The 22,513-nt window shown below is 41.0% G+C and overlaps 1 protein-coding gene across 2 annotated transcripts in view; it reads right to left on the reverse strand.

The window, feature by feature from the left end:
- The window catches only part of siah1 (siah E3 ubiquitin protein ligase 1), a 29,593-nt gene extending 9,618 nt beyond the window's left edge, over positions 1-19,975 (reverse strand). Inside the window, exons 1-2 of one of the 2 annotated variants that reach the window (XM_030426351.1) lie at positions 19,793-19,975; positions 1,659-1,715 (exon numbers count right to left, since the gene is read on the reverse strand). In XM_030426351.1, the coding sequence (XP_030282211.1) occupies positions 1,659-1,668 (10 nt within the window). In that variant the 5' untranslated portion in view covers positions 1,669-1,715; positions 19,793-19,975. Of the gene's footprint in view, positions 1-1,658; positions 1,716-6,009; positions 7,214-19,792 lie in introns of those variants that run through there. The other variant, XM_030426350.1, reaches the window with a different exon arrangement.
- Positions 19,976-22,513: the final 2,538 nt, after the last annotated feature.

Genomic DNA, 22,513 nt, shown 5'->3' on the forward strand with positions numbered 1-22,513 from the left:
TAGCCTACACCAAATAACTCCTTTCCACCCACCCTTTCTAAAAAAATGTCATAAATAAGCTCCGATAAGGATTCGTTGACTAGTCATTTTGTACGAGTGGATGCTTTCTGCCAGCTGTGAGTTTCTGTGTGAGGAAGTCTGGTTGGGTTGGGTGTGGCTGATAGGAACTGCTTTCAAACACTGCAGTGCCATCTTATGATGAGTGACCACTTAAAAACAACTAGTCCCTAAAGGAGGTAAGAGAGAAATTTCAATGTGCCAGTCTGCCAATTAAGACACTGAAATGTTAAAAAGGTAAAAGTAGCCTAAAAAAGATGAATTGGATACAGTACACCAAGAATACTGACTGCAGCTCAGTCAGCAGAATCACTGTATAGCTGAAATAGATCAACACTGCAGTCTCACAGTGAGGAAATGTTTGAGATGCCACACCCAATCCCAGCAGGAGTGAATATAAAGTATTGTTTTAATTCAGCCATGAGGGTTTGATGTGTTTCAAGGTTATGTTAAAAAGTCAATTTATGGTTTGACATCATCAGCCACTGCTTATCACTGCTGCACACAGACCTTTAAAAAAAACCCAGTGTAGTTGCCATTGATGTGATGAACATTTGCTTTTGACTGCCTGAGCTATACACACACACACACTCTTGGGTCAATGCCACCAACAGCAGAACTGACCGTTGTATAATGGCTGAAGGAAAACATACACTTTCAGAAGGACATGCTGAATTGTTTTGTTGTTGGTGTAAACATTATTTTTGACCCAGATCTTGCCTGACTAACAGCAGCTACTAGCTGACTGCACAGAAGGCTTCAACAAGTATTAACAAGTCCAACTAAAGAGAGCCAGTGGGGTGATAATCATGGTATCACTTGTTTAGTTGGCAGATGCGGGGGGGGGCAAGAAGTGACAGACAAGATGAAGGCAAAGTAAAGTCAAACATGGCCCAGTTGTTGTTAGCAGGTACCTTAGAAAGATTTTACAGTCTGAGTTTACAGTTTACAAGGCATCTGGGTTTTAGTTTTTACAATGTGGACACTAAAAAGAACTAGCAACTCATTATTAATGGTACTTCCCCAGAGAGCCTTTATAAGCAAATTATACATTCAAGAAAAAGGAACAAGAAAGGTGCAAGAGAAGGTAGAGAAAACACAAGCTCAGAGTGGGCTAAAGAGACAAAGAGTGAGTCAGCTAACCAGATTGAGAGAGGGCAATGAGCACATATACTGCGCTGTGTCAAGGAGGTGGAGGAAAGGATGAGGACAGAAAGAGGAGAACAAACAATGACTGTGCAGATGGCCCTTAAGAGTTCAGAAGGAGCAATGCAATAGTGAAGGGGAATGGATGGAGCACCAAGTCCAATATGTAGCTAACAAATAGGCTAAATAAAAAAGGTAGTGGCAGACAGGGATGTCACGTTAGAGAGAGAATAAATGGTGCAACATGCTGCCCAACTAGAGCAAACAGGGAGCTTCGAATCCTAAAACAGGAAGAAGTCAAGCAACAGCCATGAAGCGCAGATCAGGACACACCCAGTGAAATTATCAACTGAAAACAATTTGGGAACCATTGTCTTCAAACACAACTGTAGACTGACAGGAAGATGGATCCAAAGGGTAGAAAAAAAAACACCAACATAAACATAGATACCCACCTTCGTCCATAAGATTTCCAAATAAGGCTTTCGTCTTCTCTTGAAATGTGGGGACCTCTGAAAAGAGAGAAAAAAGAAGGTAAACAAACATGACTTTGAGGAGCAAAGATAGAAAAAATACTGGCTGGGAATCAAACCAACTAATAACATCCCAACAATAAACCCACAATAACCATGATGTCAGAGACAGTAAGTTAAATATGGCATCCTTTGTGGTAAACGAACAACCTTCTTCACTGGCCTGGTTCTGTCATCTCTGACAGTGGGTGTGACACATGCTCCAGTCAGTTCGCATTTCAAGCAGATCTGATTTACATGATGGCACAATATAATGTTTATGGGAGCCATCTCTGCTGGGCCAACAGGCTATAAGAGGTGAGGAAGGGCACTGCCCGCCTCGTGCACTTTAACTGCAAATTGCTCATTCAAGCAATTTAAGCCACTTACTGCACTGCTAATGCAACGTGAAGAAGAGTAGACTTCTAAATGTATCGATTCCTACTGTGCTGTCTCCAAACTGTTTTCCCAGCACCGCTAATTTATATTTCATAAAACAGATAAAGCTCCATCCATCAGTTTAGGTTTGAGTCCGTGTCAGGATTATAATATGCTGATGCAAGACCATCAGTGGCTGCCAGCTGGTTGAACTCTGTTCACCGACAAAGTTTGATAAGCTAAGTGCTTACTCTATAGGAAGTCATCACCAAAGATAATGCCAATTCATCCTTAGATTGCTTAGATGTGCAGATACCACAGTTCTTATATGCTAGTTCAGTTCTAGCATTCATGCTCAACTTTAAGTAGCAGTGGGTAGCAGTTTCCACTACGCCACAGCTAAAAGCATTCTTACAGCCCTCTTAGCCCCAGGCTGACGCTCTGGCTACTGACAGGAAACGATAAATAATATAAGCTGTCAAAACCTTATTAATTTCTTGTATAGTGGCCGTTTAATTTGATAAACTAGTGACACTGTATGACCCATTTCTGAATAAAAGGGCCACGCACGCCACACCATTAAAACATTCTTAAGGAAGGCTGGCCTATTTTACGCTTGTAGAGTGGATCTCTATAGCACATACGCACCACTCTTACACCTGGTGTAGCCACTTTCAGTGATAACCATGGAAGTCCACATACATTGTATAGCCAGTCTGTACAAAAGCATTCACACTGGCACAATTCTGGCCAACATGGGCTAACCATAATTTAAGCCAAGTGCTTGCTAGCCCCGCTCCTGAGCAGGGTTGGCTCCAGGTTTGTAGCATAGCCCCATTAAAATCAACTAAATAACAGCAAAAGGGTGTAAGTGCGAATCAGTGCCAAAGAAAACCCGAGTGCTTGGACATCAACCCTGGATAAAAATTTTTTTTTTTTAGAAAAAGGAGCCACGTTACTCCAGGGTCAGTGAGAAAAGTCCTAGTGCTATGTTTTAGCACACTTCACTCTCAATCTTTCTGCATCCACTACAACCTTTAAGCCGACTTGCTGCAGAAAAGCAGTTCTCTGCTGACAGAAACACGGATAGTGAAGAGACACACACACACACACACACACACACACACACACACACACACACACACACACACACATGCACACCTTCAAAACACAGTTGGAAACGGTCTCATAATGTCTCAGGAGATGCACATATGGTCCACAGTATAAGATCACTGTTACAAGTTTTGTGAAAAGCAATAACTGTTACAACTTGTCAATTTGTGTTCACCATCATCTGAAGGACCAGTTTCCACTCGCAACACTGTTATAAAAACACACAGTGGCAACCCTCACAAAGTTTTCTGAAGTCAATTTGTAGTTGTACAAACTGAACAGATAACAGTATTCATTGAAGACACCCTTTCACCACTACTGCCAGTTTACATGCACACACACAGTCAACTCATGTGACTGAAGCCACCATGTAAGAAAATTGGATTTCATGTAAACATTACACACTTCACAATCTCCTCAGACAGACAATGTTTATGCCAGTACTGCCAACACACACACACACATTTGCTGCACTGGGAGAGACTAAACTCTAGCTCTTTCATTGTTTAATTTGTCATTAGTGTGTGTTAAGGGCAACTAACATCTTTACGCAAGTTTGATTTACAACTCCGATACCAAGAACGCTGGTACCGTGTGAAACGTGAATAAAAACGTTCCTAGAGCTCTGTTGCTCTTATCTGAGCTTGTCCAAATTTAGAATAAGTAGGCCTATATAGTTACACAAATCATTGAAAAGCCGAAAACATGAAATATATTGTCTAAGACAGTTATTATTTGAGTACATGTCATAATTATCAGCAAATTCTGTTTAATTGGTTTTACACAGGGTCCCAAATTTTTGAATTGGGGTCATATGTTTAAGGCAATATAAACAGATTGTAGTAAAACTGTGCTTTAAGCCAATGTATTACACACAGTAACTGTGTATGGATGAAACAGGGTGTCAAATAAATGCAGTTTGAGGCTGATTATTAAAGGAAAACTATCATGTTCGAAAATGTTATGCCTCAACAGCAATTAATTAAAATATTGTTCTGCACATAAAAATTTGGTAAGGGAAATTTGAATAATTTGAAACCATGTTCCTCATTAGATAAGAACTCAAAATATGGGACTGTGACTAAAACACAGTAGTACAAATCACAAGTCTTTTTTTTAAGCTTTCTGATGCTATGACTATGGTTTTCAAACTACTCTTGTAGAATCACATTGTCCCTGACATGCCAAGAATAAAAAAAAAAAATGTCCACAATTTACATGATGAAACACATGACACCAGTTACATGTCAGAATTGTCGCCACGTCCGTTACATCATTTGTGTGTTTCCTAAATGTGCTGACATTGGTGAAATCTTCTGCTTTGTACTATAGGTGGCTCTCCCTAGCTGCAGCATATTAAACACGACATGTCTGCTTTAGGCAAGATCTGCCTCCAACTCTGACTGACCTTCACAGAACAATCTTAAAAAGGAGAGCTCCACAAGTCTATTAAGATTATAGTAAGGTATCCAAATGAACAGATTTTACTTATAATCATCACTCCTCTTTATGTAGACACTTAAGAACCCCCGTCCGAATGTATTCAAACATTTATGAAGCGAAAGAGACTTCTGCAGTCTGACTTAGACTAGAGGGTATCTGCCAGTCTTTTTCTTTCTAGTACAAAATTGTCTTTTTGTTATCATCACTCCACTATAGCTCAAAAGAGAGACTGTCCACTGTTCAGAGAAACACAAGGAGACAATGCCACACTAAAGCAGGGGAATACATGCACTGTATTTGTTCATTCGGATGTCCAAAGCCTCAACTGAGCTTCATAAACTTTTGAATACGTTGTTAACAATGTGGATTTTGTTCTCCCATTGCTTCAATTGAAAGTGCATTAGAAATGCATCTCTTTATAGCCACAATGAATAGGAAGAATGATGACATCAAGCAATCATGTCTGTGTTAACATTGTAATTTAAGAATTACTGAGTGAATGTAGATACAGCCACTGTTGGGCTAATGGAGCAGCACACACTGAAGCATCCATCCAGGAAAGAGAGAGGCTGACTTTGATGCATCAAGACTACTGCTTATCAAACACTTAGGAAAGATTGCATTTTCAACAAGTCTCCACTATTTCTAAAGAGATCACCTGATCTATTTCAAAGTACAAAGTATTTGTCTTTCACAGCAGATACGCATCTCCAGGGAGAAGAGTTTCTGGCATCTCAGTGTCTTTAAAAAGCAGGGTATGTAGGCATTTTATCCTGAAAGACGTTGAAGTCACACAAATCATTCTGCAGCAAGCACCAACTTGCCTTAGACAAAACATAAACACATACATTCACATGATACAAAAAGGCTGAGGAGAAGCACGAGTGGAGGGGGAGACGGAAAACAAGCTGGGCTTCAACACAAACATGCCATTCTTTGTTCTCAACTCATGGCCCACTCTTTTCTCAGTCAGTCACACACACACACACACACACGTTGTGCAGTGTTTCGCACACACGTTGTGCAGTGTTTCGCACACATAATTCACAATACACACGGGCACGCTTGCTTAATGAGTCTTCTGTACTCACCCACACACACACACACACACAAGCTATTCAACATACAGTACGAGCATTTTTGCTAGCCAAGCTCCCTACACACAAAGTATCAATTTATCAACCTGACACACACAGAGCTGCAGCTGGACTCAGCTCGGGAATTTACGACATTTTACAACACCTTGGCTGCAGCTAAAAAGGACCACTGCGGGTAACACATTGCACCTGTAAGCAAAGGTGTAAATGTTTCCACAAGTAAGTGCGCGTCCGTGTGCATTATCTTGTAAACGCTCATTCACCTTTAGTCCTGTGTGTGTTCCTTGCAGCTACACACGAGAAGAGTCTGAACAAGGAGTACCAGGGCGGAACTTGCAGTGCTACGCAAGCCGGCTTTGGTTTCACTTGGACCAGAGACATAGGGATAAAGCATTCATGCGGCCCCTAAGCTCCATATTTCTCTGCCGTTTTCCATGGAAACCACACACTGTTGCAGCTGAACGAAAAAAAAAAAAAAAAACACACCACGATACAGAAGATCACATTTTTCCCCTCCTGGTCCCCAATTTAGGGAGCAAACGCTCAAGAGGGTGCGGGGGAAAGCTGTAATGAAAGAATGCAGGGCTGTTTCCAGACAACAGCCAATGGAGATGCTTAATAGCCGGAAAAATAACAGCCCACGAGGGGATGGGACTAAAGGAGGAGGAGGAAGGGTGATTATGCCTGTGTCCATGGAATCCAAAAAACAAAAATATCACATTTTAAAACGCAGAAGTCCCTCTGTCACAGGAACAGCATGCAAAGAAGGCATCCATCAGGGAGCTCAAGAGGAACAGCAGGCAGGTTGCTAGGTGTTTATGCTGCAACACAGGGAAGCAGTCAAACTAAAATTAAGTCAACAGTCTGTCAGCAGTCTGTCAGCGTGTGGTCAGCCTGCCACTCCCCTGCTGCTCCCAGTCAGCCACTAGGAACTAAAGGCAACATGAGACAGTTTAGCAAAGTCACTGTAGATTCTCTCCAACAATGGATAATTATCCTTTTACAAGTTCAACCTTTGTTGTTCCTGCTGCCAGATCTTCAGGGTCGGTTAGGCACTGTATCACTGCACTGCTTTTAAGAGAAGGAAAAAAAAAAAACAACACCACCAACAAAAACAACAGGTATATCTACTTCCAACTTATTTTCCAAAATTGCAGGCTTGCAGTTCAAAAGCACACTTCCTGCAAAAGGAGGGCTGGTTTCTATGAAAAATAAATCTTGTGTAGTGTACAGCAGTTGCTGGAAGAATAATCCTTTGGCGACTGGAAAACAAAGCCCTGCTCTCTCTGGGTTTCCTGGTGGAAGTGGAGACGGCTGTAGCTAGTGAGAGAGGAACACAAGGGAAAGTCCCAAACAAAGTCACTCTCCCTCTGGCTTTTTCCTCTTAAGCCATGTTCTTTCTGTCCCCTGGAGTGTGGTAGGTGGTCACTGCTGCTGGGTGTGTTTGTGTGCATGACGGAGAAAAGCTAAGCCGGCATCCAATGTCAGCCCAAACTGAGCATGCTCACTCTCTCACCCTTCCCCTTTCTCTCTCAGTGGCTCCCTGCCCAAACACATAACTCCTTCTTCTCCGCGACACATCATTCCTCTTTCACGCAGACCTTGACTTGACTGTTACTAATTTTATTTGCCTTGCTACACTTCATCTTTCATGTCTGTATCTGTGTCCATGTTCCCCTCTTCCGCCACACTATCCTCCATGTTTGCTTTGCCCTGAGCCTGCATATTTTGCCTTCTTTCTCCTCCATGGACATTCTCTCCCTCCTTCTCAAACTTGTGTTTCTTTCTCTCGGCCCCCTCCCTCTGCCCGGCTCTGTGGTTGTGCAAGTCTCAGATTTCAGCCTTGTCTGGCTGCAGGCTGTACCAGCAGCTGCCCTCATTGACACCATACCTCACTTTCTCACTGCCTCTTCTTTTCATTCTATCCTTTTTTTTTTTTAAACTTACCCTCTTGCTGTTTGCCACAATGTAATATGTATATTTATCACACTAAGTAACCTCAAACGGCTGAATTTGAGAAATTTGTAAACCCCTGGGAAGTGTGGTGGATCTTACCACTGAGTTCAGGCTTTTGCAAAATTACAGATTTGCCCAAAAACCACACTTTGCAGATCAAAACAATATGATGTCGCTCTTCAGAGGACTACACCCCTCATGATGGGTCAAACGTTAACGTGTTACTTTGTAGAAACAGTCTAGCTATGTAACCCTTTGCTCATTTCTTTCAGACTAAATCCAGCACACACCCTGGCTCCCTCTTCCTCTCCAAAAACACACACACACACACACACATACACACACACACACACACACACACACAAACACACACACAAAAACTGAGCCAGCCAGGAAAAGAAGCCCAAGTGAAACCAAAATATGACTGTGAGCCAGAATCTGTCTGTCAGCAGGAGAGAAAGTGATAGCTAGCTAAGTGCACATAGAGAGAAAGATGTTGGCCGAGTTCACACGTAGCACTAAAACAGCATGCTGGGCGCTCTGTGAAAACGCAGAAATTCTAACATTTAAAGAGCTGCACATCATTGTACTAATGCACTGACCACTTGCACCAACCTTTTGTCAACCATAGTTATCCATTTTGAAACATACAACTGATGGTAGAATGAACTGAGAAGCTGCAAAGAAATAAAAATCCTTCTTCGCTATTCTTCTGCGCAGCATTAAGTCAGACTAGTACACTGATCTGAGACCTCATTTTAGGGCTGCAACTTAGAATTATTTTAGGAAACTTAGACCAGAAAACTGTTGGCTGTTTTACATGACAGATGATTTGAGTGCTTCTCAAAATAGTTAATTTTCTGTTGATAATTGTTTACTCAGCTAATGACAATGTTCGCATCTAGTACAGGCGTTCACAACAGAGATGCACAGTATATTGGGTCAAACGATTTTTTGCCAAATAATGGGAAAGTTATATTAATGGTGTGTATGTGAAATAATAGCTGATAAATATAACATGCAGGTGGTAGTAAACACCTTTAAAATTTGTTTGTCACCTGCCAATAAAAGCATGTAAGGAAAGTAAGTATGCAAGGAAACATGTGCAGCATGCACAACATGTCACACAAAGATTCCACGAGGAGGGAAAGGGTCTATGAGTTTAAACAATTAATCTTACTAGAGCTATGGGACGTCAAACAACATTTTTGCTTAATATATCTGAGCCTTTCATACTTTCAGTTATACATAAACTACAGGTGAGGAACCTCTTTTAAAAATACAAAAATTAGAAATGATCAATTACTCTACTGGTATCGGCCATGAGAGGCTGGCAATCAATGAGGCTGAATGAGTAAGAGAGTTCAAATCGTAATTCCAGTTTGAAACTAGGCGCAGAGGCTGCAATTCATGTTGCTGCTTCTTCTTCTTATTATTCTTATTATTCTTATTATTATTCTTATTATTCAACTTGCAGAATGTGCAGTATTTAGATGCTGCTCCAGAGCCTGACACATTACAGTGTTATTTTGCATTTGTTACATTACTTTCTTTAAATAACTTAAGTCACTTTTGTGATAATTGTGTTTGATTGTTATAGGCTCTACACAAATTGAAAAAAATAAACAGCTGTCGGCAGCAATTCATATAATTAATTTCTCATCGTTTCATTACAATATAAATCAGTAAATTATTTGATGGTGTAACAATATGGTAATGCTCCATCACATGTTTTCAATCTGTAACAAGGTGAATTTTGAACCGAAGTTTGATCTAAAAATATTTATATATTTAAAAAAAAAAAAAAAAAAGGCACATCAAATTGCAATATTGGTCAGAAAATGTGCAATTATGATTTGTTTTTTCTAAATTGCTCAGCCCTAATAATCCTCGTTATTGGCTGAAGAATAACCATTTTTTACATCTGTATTCACAATGCATATTCTGCATTTCTCCTTGATTCTGGCTAAGCTACCACTGTGGAAGCACTTTAGATTTGTTCAGCATAATAAGAAGACAGGAGACGCACTGCTGCTGTATTCTCTTCACCACCGTCACACTACATCTGTTCACATTACCACCAGACAATATAAACTTAATGCAGTCAGAACATCAGCAGCACAAAATATGTGGGCACAAAGAGAACCTGCTGTGGCACATATACACATTGTGAGGTATAAAAAAACAGCACTAGTGACACTAGCCAATGCCAAGACTGTGTTATTAAAAAGGGGCAGGGCAGCAGATACAACAATGAGCCATCTGGACCAAGCAGCAGTTCACCACCAGAGACCCAAACACTTCATCACCTACAGCCAGTGGTTTATAAAAAGGGGGAAGAAGGGGGGGTTGGGGTGGGTGGGCAGATTATTTAGATCTTCCACACGCTTTAGCAATGCAAATGTCCGAAATGATTCATGTTCAAGATGCATCACTGAGCTGAAATTAAGGGAGAGCGAGAAACAACAAGACTAGTGAGTGTGAAACATAAAAGGCACACCATCATGGGGAGGTTGTAAAACACACTACAATAGAGCTGAGCGCAAGCCCACATTTCCATATGAAATGACTCCTGCTCTCAAACCCTTTTACAGTCCGGCTCATACTAATCCGATACAAGTCGCTGAAGCAGGGTCAGAATAAAGGCACACATTTTTTTTCCCTTTCCTTGTGTGCTTTGATTACATGAAGTAGTCACTGGCGATGAAAAGAAATATCGCTTGACCTGCCAATGATTTGCCATTTAACAACATTTTGGGAGGGCTTATCACACTTGATGAGACTTAACTGGTCTCAATAGTCGAGTACATCCACGTGTCAGTACTGAGGTGAATCCAACATCTGGTTACTGTATACATTCAGGGGTGAAGCAATAAACCAATTTTTGCAATGAATGCAGATTATCATATCGTGTACATTTCCTGATAAACTGTATTGCCATCTACCTAATTATTATAAATCATTATTAGTTATTAAAAAAAATATTTCAAGTGAAATGTCGGTCAGGATATGTTGTGATACTACATCATCATCATCTCATTCCATTAAAAGCTCGACAACAAAAATTGTGTAATACCATATAGCGTGATATTTTCAAAGGTGGTTGTTGTACCATTAAAATCTCAGTATTGCTGCTACCCTGCTCCAGTCATCCTTTGCCTACCGTGAATACAGCAACTGTAGGCCATTTATGCACATCTGTAAACACGTTATGGGCATCTCTGCCGACACAAGCTAATTCAATGTCACCATTTCAAAAGAGAAAGGTTATACAAACTGTACCACCTGAGTGAACAAGCCAATAGCAGTTCAGAATGTATTCATTAAGAGCCAATTCACTTTTAATGAGAGGGACTCCCATCTGGCTTGGAGCTAGATAAGGTAACAGGGGAAACCACGTGTTACCACATTCTCAGGACTCAGGTTGTTTTGGCCTCAGGTGCAGATGCCACCTGACTTAGTTTGGTTTACTTCTTGTGGTCTGTTTGCAAAGTGCTTTCATTTTGAGCCAAGACAAATGGGTCTTCTGATTCAGGGACACATTTTTAGATTCATGAAGAGCTCTAGTCAGAGCAAAGGGTCAACTATTGATCTGTCGTTGGTTGTTAATGTAACTCTTCAGAAGAAGACGTCCGCTTGCTGACACAATTCTCTCACTGGCTGTATTTCTAGACTTAATGAGTTGTGTTTTATGACATTCCTAGAATTAAAGTAATGGTTATAGAGATGCCACACTACGTATAATAATAAAGGACATTTTGTTCGATACAAGTGCAGAAATATCACTGGGGTTCTGCATAACAGCCAGCCTTGGCTGAAAATTTCCTCCCGTAATAAAAAACAAAAAAACCAAAACAATATTTGAACGTTTCTTTTGGGGATTAATGTTGTAAAATCTTCTACTTTGGCAGTCACTTATTTTCCACAGCAGGAAAAGCTACTGAGTAACAGTGCAGCTGGTTACTATGGAGAATCCACAGAGCTGGATATCAAGGCAGAGACAAAATCAAGCTACATACACAAAGCCTCAGACCTTGTGTTTAACATGCAGACATAGATGTGCATCATGCGTACACACACACAGGCAGACACAAAGAGCCGTAAAGCAAGCAGGGACTCCCTTTGGCATTAATAACAGATCTAGAATTACCTCACTGCTACAGAGCCAGTGAGTCACTCTCTGCCTCTCTCACTCACGCTCACACACACTCCTGCATCAGGCCAGCAGGAACAGCTGTCATTCTTGCGAGGACGAGCAGAGTACTATTTCACTGGACATACGCTCCTGCTGATGTGCCAGGACAGTAAGAAAGCACAGGTGTGCTGACAAGCTACAGTAAGCCAGTGATGTACATATACCAACAGATAGATTAAATATCACCTGAAAGCATCAACTGTTTGCGAAGTGGGAGGAGTTATTTTGGGGAATCCCTGGTTTCTTGATGCAAGAGTCTTATTCATTTTTCCCATTCACAATGTTTCATGACTCACAGTTGGAGCACTTCTAACGGCTGTGATTGGCATGAAAGTCTAATGGTTAAATCATAAACAAAAGATATTCAGGACATCAGAAAACATCTGGGTCTTTGATGAGCTGAAAGCACAAGCCTGGGTACATAAAAAACTATGAGGTGCGTCTAAAAACATCCAATCGTTGAGCTTAAAATTCTGCGAAATGCACAGGTAACTGCCAGTCAAAGCTAAAGACAAAAGTGTGAGAAAACTGCAAAACACCTACAGCTTTGATTAATTCACTTTTAAATTGATGTCAAGTTGAGTGCTCTCCCCCACTATGACGCCACGTTTTGTTGTCAACTGTGTTTAATTTGCCATCGCTCTGGTTTGAAAATCTGACCAGCCGACCCAAAAAGGTAATACAGTATAAGGCAAAACACTTCTGGTACCCTTGTCCCTCTACATAGTAGAATTTTTTATTTATTCATTTATTAATTATCCATTTAGGTATCAGGTCAAATATTGTCATTTATGATTCTGTCACTGATACCAAACACTACAATATGTGTGCCATGTAATCACATCTAGATCAATGTAAGATTTCTTAGAACTTATTCAGAAATGTCACATAAAACATGATAATCTCCTGTCTTATGCCATGTGACACCAGCCAATGCCTTACCGAAGCATGCGCAAACACACACAGCTGAGACAGCAAGATCAGCTACAGCACATACACAACTCAGATGGACTACAGATGAATTCAAATACTAGACAAGTCAATCAAGCTTTCTGTAGAAGGTTGAGGAGGTGAAGTTGAGGCTGGTGAAACAAATTTTGAGCATTTTTTTTGTGGAACAAATTATCTGGTGCTGAATAGAATGTTCACCATCAAGTGTGCAACACCTTTTCAGATTCAAATACAAATTAAGAACAAACTTTAGTCAGGCAGCGTTTACCTGATCTATTGAAGCATCTTAAGCATCACAACAGAATACAGTCTGACGAAGTATTAAAGCAAAAAGAAAAAGTTTGAGCACCTTGATACACATTTTGTATGTGTAAATATTAGGGCTGTCACACAGTTAATGCAGTAATGACGCAAATTCGACAGAACATTTGACACACACACACACACACACACACGTACACACAGCAGTAATGTTGTGGAGGCAAGCAGACACAAACCTCCCTGAGAATAAACGGATAAAGAAAAGGATCTTTTGAATGCAAGTTCAGCTTCAGAGCCCTGTCAGTAGGCTCTCTTAACAAGAACAATCAACTGTCGATGTGAACCGAGTTACCACCGTTGAGTCTCATATACCACTTGCGGGCCAAGCACACAGCTGAAGCAGAGAGCCCTCGCCCCCCTTGCTAATGGGGGCTACAGCAGGCCGTTTAACAGTAGCCCTATTCACACTGTCCTTTGAGTCCTGGAATCATGTGCCGAATTTCCGCATCCCTGTCTGTGTGAAAGATACAGATGCAGAGAGGGGGGACAGTTTCGCTGCGGCTCTGATGTGCCTCCTGAGGTTGATTCAGAGCTGCAATACGGACGAGCCGGCGTCTGTGAATGGAAAAGCCGGAGGCGCTGACCAGGGCAACTTATGAGGGAAAAAAAGAATACAGCAGTTATATGAGGAAAAGCCCCTGTCATCCTGTCTGTCCTGTCAACTCTTCATCACATGCTACCTGAAAAAAAATGGCGGTGATTATGTGACACGAGCAAAAGTCTTTAACTCACATGTGTTTGTCTCCTTACACTATTGTGTTGTTGTAATTACTGTCTCTGGAAACTTGTATTGAAAAATCACCTAGACGGTCAGCCCTCCGAACAAAGACTTCCGCGAACTTTCCCCCAGAAAACAGCATACCTCCCCGTGAGTGAGAGTCAGACAGGGTCCTGTTTACTGATGGCGATTAAGTAATTATATAATTTAGAGCGTAACTTTCCAGGATGCATGATGGGTCAGGATCTCATCACTATAACTGCATCCATATGATTATAATCTGCCAATACATGCTTAGATTCACAGGCAGACACCAGGGAAACACACTGAAAAATCTATGTATCGACACACTGAAGCGGCTTTACGCTGGAGCTGCTTGGTTCAGTGGGAACAAACAAAGGCAGAGAAATAGCGAGCGCTCACTGTGCCGATGATACAGAGTCTGTGTGAAAAGGGCTATGGTTTAGTTACAGTAACTTTTACAAGTATAAAGTTTGTCACTACATTGTGTGAGTACTGCTTAGGAATGTTACATTTAGTTGTTGAGTTTTTCTCTTTTTCTTTCAGTAAAGACAGTTGAGGAATGCAATAGCTGTTTCATAATACACACAAACCTTTATGGTCAAAGTTGTCAGATGTAATGTGCAGTTATTGTTTCACAGCATCAGCTAATGTCTAAGTAACAAGCACCAAAACATTCCATTTTAAATCTTCCAGGCAGCTGATAGTAGCCTTTGAGCAGCACAGTGAATACATTTTTCACTAGTCTATAACAAGCAAACATTCAAACTATTGAAGATGAAAAGGCAGCAAACATCCTCTCCTTCATCATTCACTCTTTCAAAGGTTTCTTGTGATGAATTAAATATTTCATAGTGTTAAACCAGCAGGAAATGAAGGCTTTATTTGGCTATGTTTTCATAACCTAGTTCATTCTGAGCTTGACTTCTGCCTGCCTGAACTTCTCCACAGAGTGGGTGTTTCCAATGCAACTTCAGTTGCTCTGCACAACAAACTCAATAAAGTCATTCAAAACTCAGTAAACTTCTTGTGTTCCTTTGCCTACATTTCTGAATGCCAGGTTAGTAACACCCTGCAACATCAGTGGTATCCCCCGATATAACTAGATGTAGACTGTGTGGTCAGTTAAGCTGACTAATGTCTGTAGAATTGCCACCTTAACCTTTGAAAAGAGGCAACTGTGAGCATGCTTCACAGGTACACTCCGGTTCGTCACCTCTGGATAGATAGTCTCAGCTTTGCATGCCTCAAAGTCTGAATAAATGGACCTTCCCCAGAAGCATCCCAACACACACAGCTGGACATTACCCCTTAATTCCACCAGATACATGTTCTGTTTGTCTCCGCTCCGCTACGTCAGACACCGAAACAGCAACATAACATCATTACTTTTCATAATAAAACATTCCATGTTGACGCCAGCACAAAGATTAAAAAAAAAGAGACAAATCCACTCATTTCTGTTTGTTGTTGTGTTTATAACACACATACAACAGTGTTTGTGCCTGATTCTGTATTTATCGCACAGACTCCTCTGTCTCGAGCTGTCCGGCAGTGCTGCGACATGTTGCACTCAAAATGCTGTTATAGAGTAGACGAAGCAAGGAAGCGAAGCTGGCACAGGTGCAACGATACTGTGGGAAATTAGTTTTAAAACATTCACTGTCATATATATATATATATATATATATATATATATATATATATATATATATATATATATATATATATATATATATATATATATATATATATATATATATATATATATATATATATATATATATATATATACACATATATATATATATACATATATATCGATATTATAGACAAAGCTGCATGCAAACTACAGCTTTACATCCATGAACAGAATTATGTGGCCTACCAGAGACGTGAATTGGATCAAACCAAGTGACTCCTGATTCCAAAAAACACTGCTCTAAGGTGTTTACTGTGATTACAAAAAGTAGACTGAATTTTATAGAAAGGGCCAATTTGTAATAATTCCCAACTTGTCAAATATTGATGCTTTGGGATGGCGGAAAACATGACCTACAAATCAAAAGTATTTGACCAGTTGGGGATAATTTAAAAAAGAATAATTGCACCTTTAAGTATATGTATCCACAATACAGTCGCACACAGATTGACAAGTCTACTACCTCTAAAAAGTCCCATATCAGGTTTAACGGGTGTCTGTGCCACTGGAACCACAACTGTCTGTCACATATGGTTACATAATCTTCACTGCAGAAGGCACAATATAACTGAATTCAGCCTCCTATCACGATACCCACAGATAAGAGGTAGAATGAACACTAAGGGAAAATAAAAAACAACAGGGAGGCCACATATGATCAGAAGTCACACCGTTCAGCTGGAGAACATCCCACTGGTGCACCGTTTCCTCTGTACAAGGGAAATCGAAAAAACTTTGAGGAATGTGAGAATTCAGCACACTGCTGATGTGTGTTTAAATGCTATGCCACCATGACCCAATACTGCAATGACTATATGAAAACAAAATATCATTAGCAGTTGTGGCATGGCATCTTGTGCACACCACTGGCACTGTGCTGAAAAGCTCGAAATACAACACAGTGGAGAGCTTATAAACACTTTATTGGCATATGTTGTTCCATGCACAGTTTTGTAATATAACTGACAAGTGGCTCGGTTGTGTTTATTTTGCAAATGTTTGAGTGAAGCTCCTTGTTTTAGAATCTCAAATGTGAGTATACTCGGCTCATCTTTGCCATAAATGACAGTAAATGTGAACATTTTGGGGTTTGGGACTGTCAGAACAGGCAATCTGAATGTTTTATATTTTTCACTAAAGAATTTGAGTGGATGCATAAGCTTTCTAAACACTGCCAACTGTACTGCAAACTGTTGTTGAGTTTGTGCCACTACAAACGAAGCTAGCTAACTTTTCAGCAAACTTTTGCAGCAAACACAAAATATGAAAAAGCCATCCTCCATTTTTTTTCCTGCATTTTACCGAGCATATCATTCCAATCTATGACATAAATCCCTGTCAACTGGGCATCTGTTGACATCAATCCACATATGAAAACCATCCCGGTGGCTACATTACCAAACGACTAAGCCTCTCTAAAAGCCATGGAAAACCCTCAGGTCAAAACAAGTTCATCTCTGCTGCTGCTTTATAGACAACCACCCCTGTACTGACCACAGTCAGCACAAAACAAGAAGCCAATTTTTTGCTCAGAATTGTTTGTGTGTGTGTGTGTGTGTCTGTGTGTGTGTCTGTGTGTGTGTCTGATTAGACTTTTAAGAGTGTGAGAGCTTGTTGAGCATTACCGACTGATTGACACTCCTGGCCTGACTCGCCTGGTGGTTTTGTTGTACTCGTAGGCTGATCAACTCTAACTGGTCAGAAGAACAGGTGACACACATGTGGGTGTCCCAGGATTTCTTTTGTGGTTGGACATTCTGGCAGGTTTTTCATTTGGGTCTACAGCCCAGGCTTTTGTCTGGATTCTCTCTTAATCAATATCAAGTAGCACTCATGCTCACCATACAATATAAAAGAGTTTTATTAGGAGGTAAAATCATCAAAAGGAAAGGACCCTTGCTGCTGAGCAGACTGCTGAATGACTGCTGTGTCATCTCACTGCAGAAAGTCAAACAGTCAAAATACAAGCTTCAGGCAAAGCTGCTTTATGTCATAGCTATCTATATCAGTAGATACCAGAGCGTGAAATTAACTTTGGAACTTTAATGGAGCAACTATGGCTAAAAAACACTGCAACATATTTGTCTCAATATCTTTCATAAACATCCAATGTTTCTATGTCACATAATTCTAACAGATGTCTGTAGATTCTAACTTGTTGCTCCATTTGCTTCACAAACCGCACATGTTGCTTTTGTCTTATAATGAAGATTCTTTTTGATATTTGACTGACTAGACTTGTTTTAAATATTAAGAGTAACCTTTTTAACACAACAACAGTAAAATGATATGAATGACACTGCTATCAGTGACAGACTAGACTAGAAAGACATTCAGTAAAGTGCATAACGAGGGACTATTATGTCCATGCAAAATAAATGCCTTAATATTTCCCTATTTCATCAAGCTGACTAATAACATATAATCAATTTTCAGTTATCAAATACAGCCTTTGAGCGCCATTTGTAGCAGGAAAAAAAACATGTCAGAGAGGGTTTAGCCTCTCCAAGGAAGCCCCAACTTTTATGGTAAATGGGATGTCATGTCTTCTGAAAACTACTCTGTTGTAAGAACAACACAGTTTCTACGCGTTTGTGCAATATGCTATAAGCTAGGTTCACAAGCACTTGTGTATTTTTATATTGATGAGATGTAGTTAGTCAGAGAGCTGAAATCACATTGAACAAATACCTGACATACATATACACTATACTGTGGCTTCACTTGCTGAGTACTCTAGCTTGGTCAGACCACATGTCTCTATCTTACCCCATGCAAAGTAATTTCTGGTCATCCGAAACATTAGTAAACACGCTCATCAGCCAGTTCAGTGACTGCGTTCATACGACCACAGATTCAAAGTGGGACCTTTTGCTCCTTCTGCGTGTGTTTCTTACCTACATGCTTGTCTTTTGTGTAAAGACTGGAAACTTTGGCTTTAAGATTTTAAACAAAAAACACTCAAATCATTCTATATCCTGTATTCAACTGTTAACAATTCATCTCCCATCACTATGGGATGCAGGCCAGTGGCAAACTCACAAACATAACACACCGCTCCAGTTTTGCCTGTCATGTAATGGCATGTATACATCTGAGGTCTTTGCACTGATGATGACACTGGAGTCACTTCAACATGAAGAAGATACTGAACTGATTTTGCACATTTTATCCCTGGGTAACTTACTGTACACCGTGTCATTCTCATGAGCTCATTAAGTTTGTTGATCTGTAGTAGCTCCCAGCATAGATCCATCCCATCTCAACCATATCAGAGACCGCAATAACCGGGATTACAACAGATATAAGAATCTCCTAATAGACTGAAGTCACTTTATCATAAGGTCACACAGAGATAGCACTGGAGTTTCTGACAGCATGGCTCATAACAGATCGACAGGTGTGCGCTCAGTTCAGCTGCTGCACGCGCGATGCACACACAGATGAGCCAGCAATGAAGAAAAAGAAGATGATGATGATGAGAGCCATCTGAGGAACGACAACAACTAAAAGCTGACATTCACTCGTCCTCCTCTTAGAGTCAGGTCAAACACACGCAGTCACGGTGCATCTGTCAGCAGCCACCATCGTTACTTTGAGTAAACATTAGTCATCACTTCCTCCACAGCCGTCATTAAACCAGGTTATGCCTGTAACGCTGCTACACAAAACAATGCCATGATGGGTTTCTGTTGACCTGAACTAACCTGCTTTAAGAGCAAAATGGCCTTGTCTGATCAGGCAGACGACGGCGTAGCCGTGCTAGCACGAACTGTTACAGACATACAAGGCCTCGTCTTGCCGTAAAGCAGTGCCCCTTAGCACACTAGCTAGCTAAATTGGTGACTTGCTAGCTTAGCAACTGTGTGAACAAGCTAGGAAAAAGATGCCTTAACGTTCTTCGTGCACACTTGAGCGGACGTTAACAACAACGTTTGCCCACCAGACATTCCCATCGACTACTCACCACAGACAGCCGTGCATCTTAAACAGCAACAGACAGGCTACCGACACGGCAAGCAAGCTTTTTGCCAAAGCAGAGCTAGCTAGCTAGCTAACAGCCAACATTAGCAGCGCGCTAATGAAGGAAGCTAACGTCTGCTACAGCAGGGCTGTTGTTTTTCCCAGCACACACTACACTCGAAAATCCGATGTTTCACTCGCGACGGCACACCCGCTTACCTCGGACGAATAATCCTTCAGCTCACTGCAGACTAATGGGTGACTGTATGGCAAGGTGGTAGACACAGGATCCCTCTTTATCGTCTTTCATTCGTTAGCTCGGTGTACACATTCGCACAGCTCCTGTAGCAGAGACGAGACGCCAGGCGTTAAGTACCAGCCGCTCCGGAGCGCGCACAGTTGTTGAAGTTTGTCGCGGGGGCGCGCTCTGCACGAATCGCAGACTAGAGCCTCCAAACTGCGCCAAATCTACATTAACAACACGATTTCTGCATGAACTGACGCAAGAATACAATCCAACGCATCCTCCACACTTTTCTAATGTTTTTAGCTATTTGATTTGAAACATTATCAATTAATTCATAGCAGCGATGCCACCTCTCCAACACCACCTGCACTGTCTCCAGCAGTGCTGTTCATGTTCCACTGGGCTTTCACTTCTCCAATTCATAGTCAGCGTGTTTATCATAACTTATATTTATCACAAGTTCATTGATCTGTGTTGTATTGTAGTAACTTCTCTTGAAATGGTGACTGAGTGTGAAAATCTCATTTATCCCACCTTGAGTGCCTTTACATTCCCTGTTACCTTTCATGAGAAGCTTCACTGACATTTCACTAATAGAAGAATTTCCCAGAACGGTCTAAATCATTGTATCCCTTAATGACACATTGCATCAAATAATAATAATAATAAAAAGAAAACATATAACAAGAGAATTTGGGCATCTGTCATTATAATTAGCAGCAAATGCCTCTCCCAGTCAAGTGCACAGCAGTCTGCAAAACTGTGCTCCCTGACATGAAACTAGCTGAGAATGAAGCCATGGGATTCAGTCTTGATACTGAGCGTACATGTAACTGGGTGAGATTTAGATTAAGAGGTCATGACGCCTCTGCCATAGTAATCTGGACATAAGGAAGTCCCCCCCCCCCCCCTGCAGGCAACAGCATCAGGAGGGCGAGAGCTTGGCAGAGCCAGAGAGCGGTGTGTGGGGTGGAGGCGGGAGGGGCGACACAGGCGGGGATTACAGAGAGGGATTGGTTATGTAAGTGCATTGTCCCAGTAGGATAGCAGCAGCCTGAGTGCATTGGAGGGCGAGGGGGACTCAGACGACAAGAAAAGTGAGAGAATGAACAGACTTTTGTAAATATAATCCGTTTGTACTGTTCTAGGCGGCGGCTTAGGCGCTGTAATGCTGCGTCTTACTGTAATCGTACAGTGGCAACCGATTCCCTCCAAATGTAGTGAGCACACCCCTTCTCTCTCTCATGAGACAGAACAAAGTTAACCACCTCCACCACATGGAGCACGCATAACCACCTCTTCTTCTGTAATCGTCCTCTAATACAGAGTTTGTCAGCTCTTTATCCACACAGATGATATACAACCTCCTCTGCAGGAGGTGTAGGTCGAATAATACCACATTTTTCTGGGCAAATGGCGTACACTTCTATGCCAGTGCTGTGTACTCTCAAACATAAACTAAACGTAATGACCATGCCACCTTTTAAGCCCCGCTAATGCTGGGCTAATGTGTGTCTGCCAATCACTGTGGTCATTACTGAAATATCTCAACAACCATTAGATGGATAGCCAACAATTGTGACATTAGCGGTCCCCTGAGGATGAATCGTAATGCCTTCAGTAATCCACTGATTTAACCTCTAACATCACCATTTAGGCGAACATGTGTGGATTTCAGTGAATTGTCTTGACAGCTATTGGATGGATTGCCATGGAATTTGACACAGGCATTCATGTACCCCTTTGAATGAATTGTAGTAACTTTGGTAATCCCTTAAAGGGTAACTCCACCAGTTTGAGTGTGTGTATTCAGGTCTTGTGGAGTACTTCTGCATATGTGCAAAAAGTAGTATAAAGCGTTTTGTGGCTCCAGCTGCATGCAATCTGATAAATTGCCTACTAAGGGATGTCACTTAGTGGCTAAATTGCATTGTGGGTAATGTAGGCACCCTGTTTTAAAAGCGGTCCACTCTTCCAGCATTACACTCCTGTAACACTGTTCAACTCATTATGGAAACTTTACAAGAATAAATGATAAGAAATTGATGCAGCGGAACCAGCGACATCGCTTTTATTTATTCAACGCATTTGTCTTGCTTTTCAAAACCTGGAGCCTATATTAACCACAACGCAATTCAGCTGCTTGAGTGACATCACTGAAGGCAACTGATCAGATCACATACAGCTTCCTCTGGAGCCACAAAACGATTTATACCAGTTTTTTTTCACGAATGCTGTGGTATTCGCCAAGACCTGCAAATACGCTTAAATGCGTAAAATTTCTGGGGTTAACCTTTAACTTTTTAGTCGGGTGCCATCATCAGACCAAAATGAAAATGTGTCCGATGCGTTCGTTTATACCTAAATACTTAATAATTAATATATAAATGCTACATGCCAATGACATTCATGTCAGTCTTAGCTGCATTTTGTTTAGTGCACATTATAAAATTATAGCGAGCTAACATTACTATGGTGGTAAAAATGGTAAAAATAATTTAAAAACATTTTGCTAAACATCTGCTGTAAGCACCGTCATTATGAACATCTCTGCAGGCTTATGTTACCCTATATTAAGTGAAGGCTTGCAGAGTCACTAGTATGGCTGTGGACTCTGTGTCTTGTTATCTAATGCACATTCTAACCCCAAAACATGTAACAGACCCTTTTCACAGCAGACATTCTGAGCAGGA

The sequence above is a fragment of the Sparus aurata genome, chromosome 8, assembly GCF_900880675.1.
Source record: "Sparus aurata chromosome 8, fSpaAur1.1, whole genome shotgun sequence".
In the NCBI taxonomy this organism is placed as follows: Eukaryota; Metazoa; Chordata; class Actinopteri; order Spariformes; family Sparidae; genus Sparus; species Sparus aurata.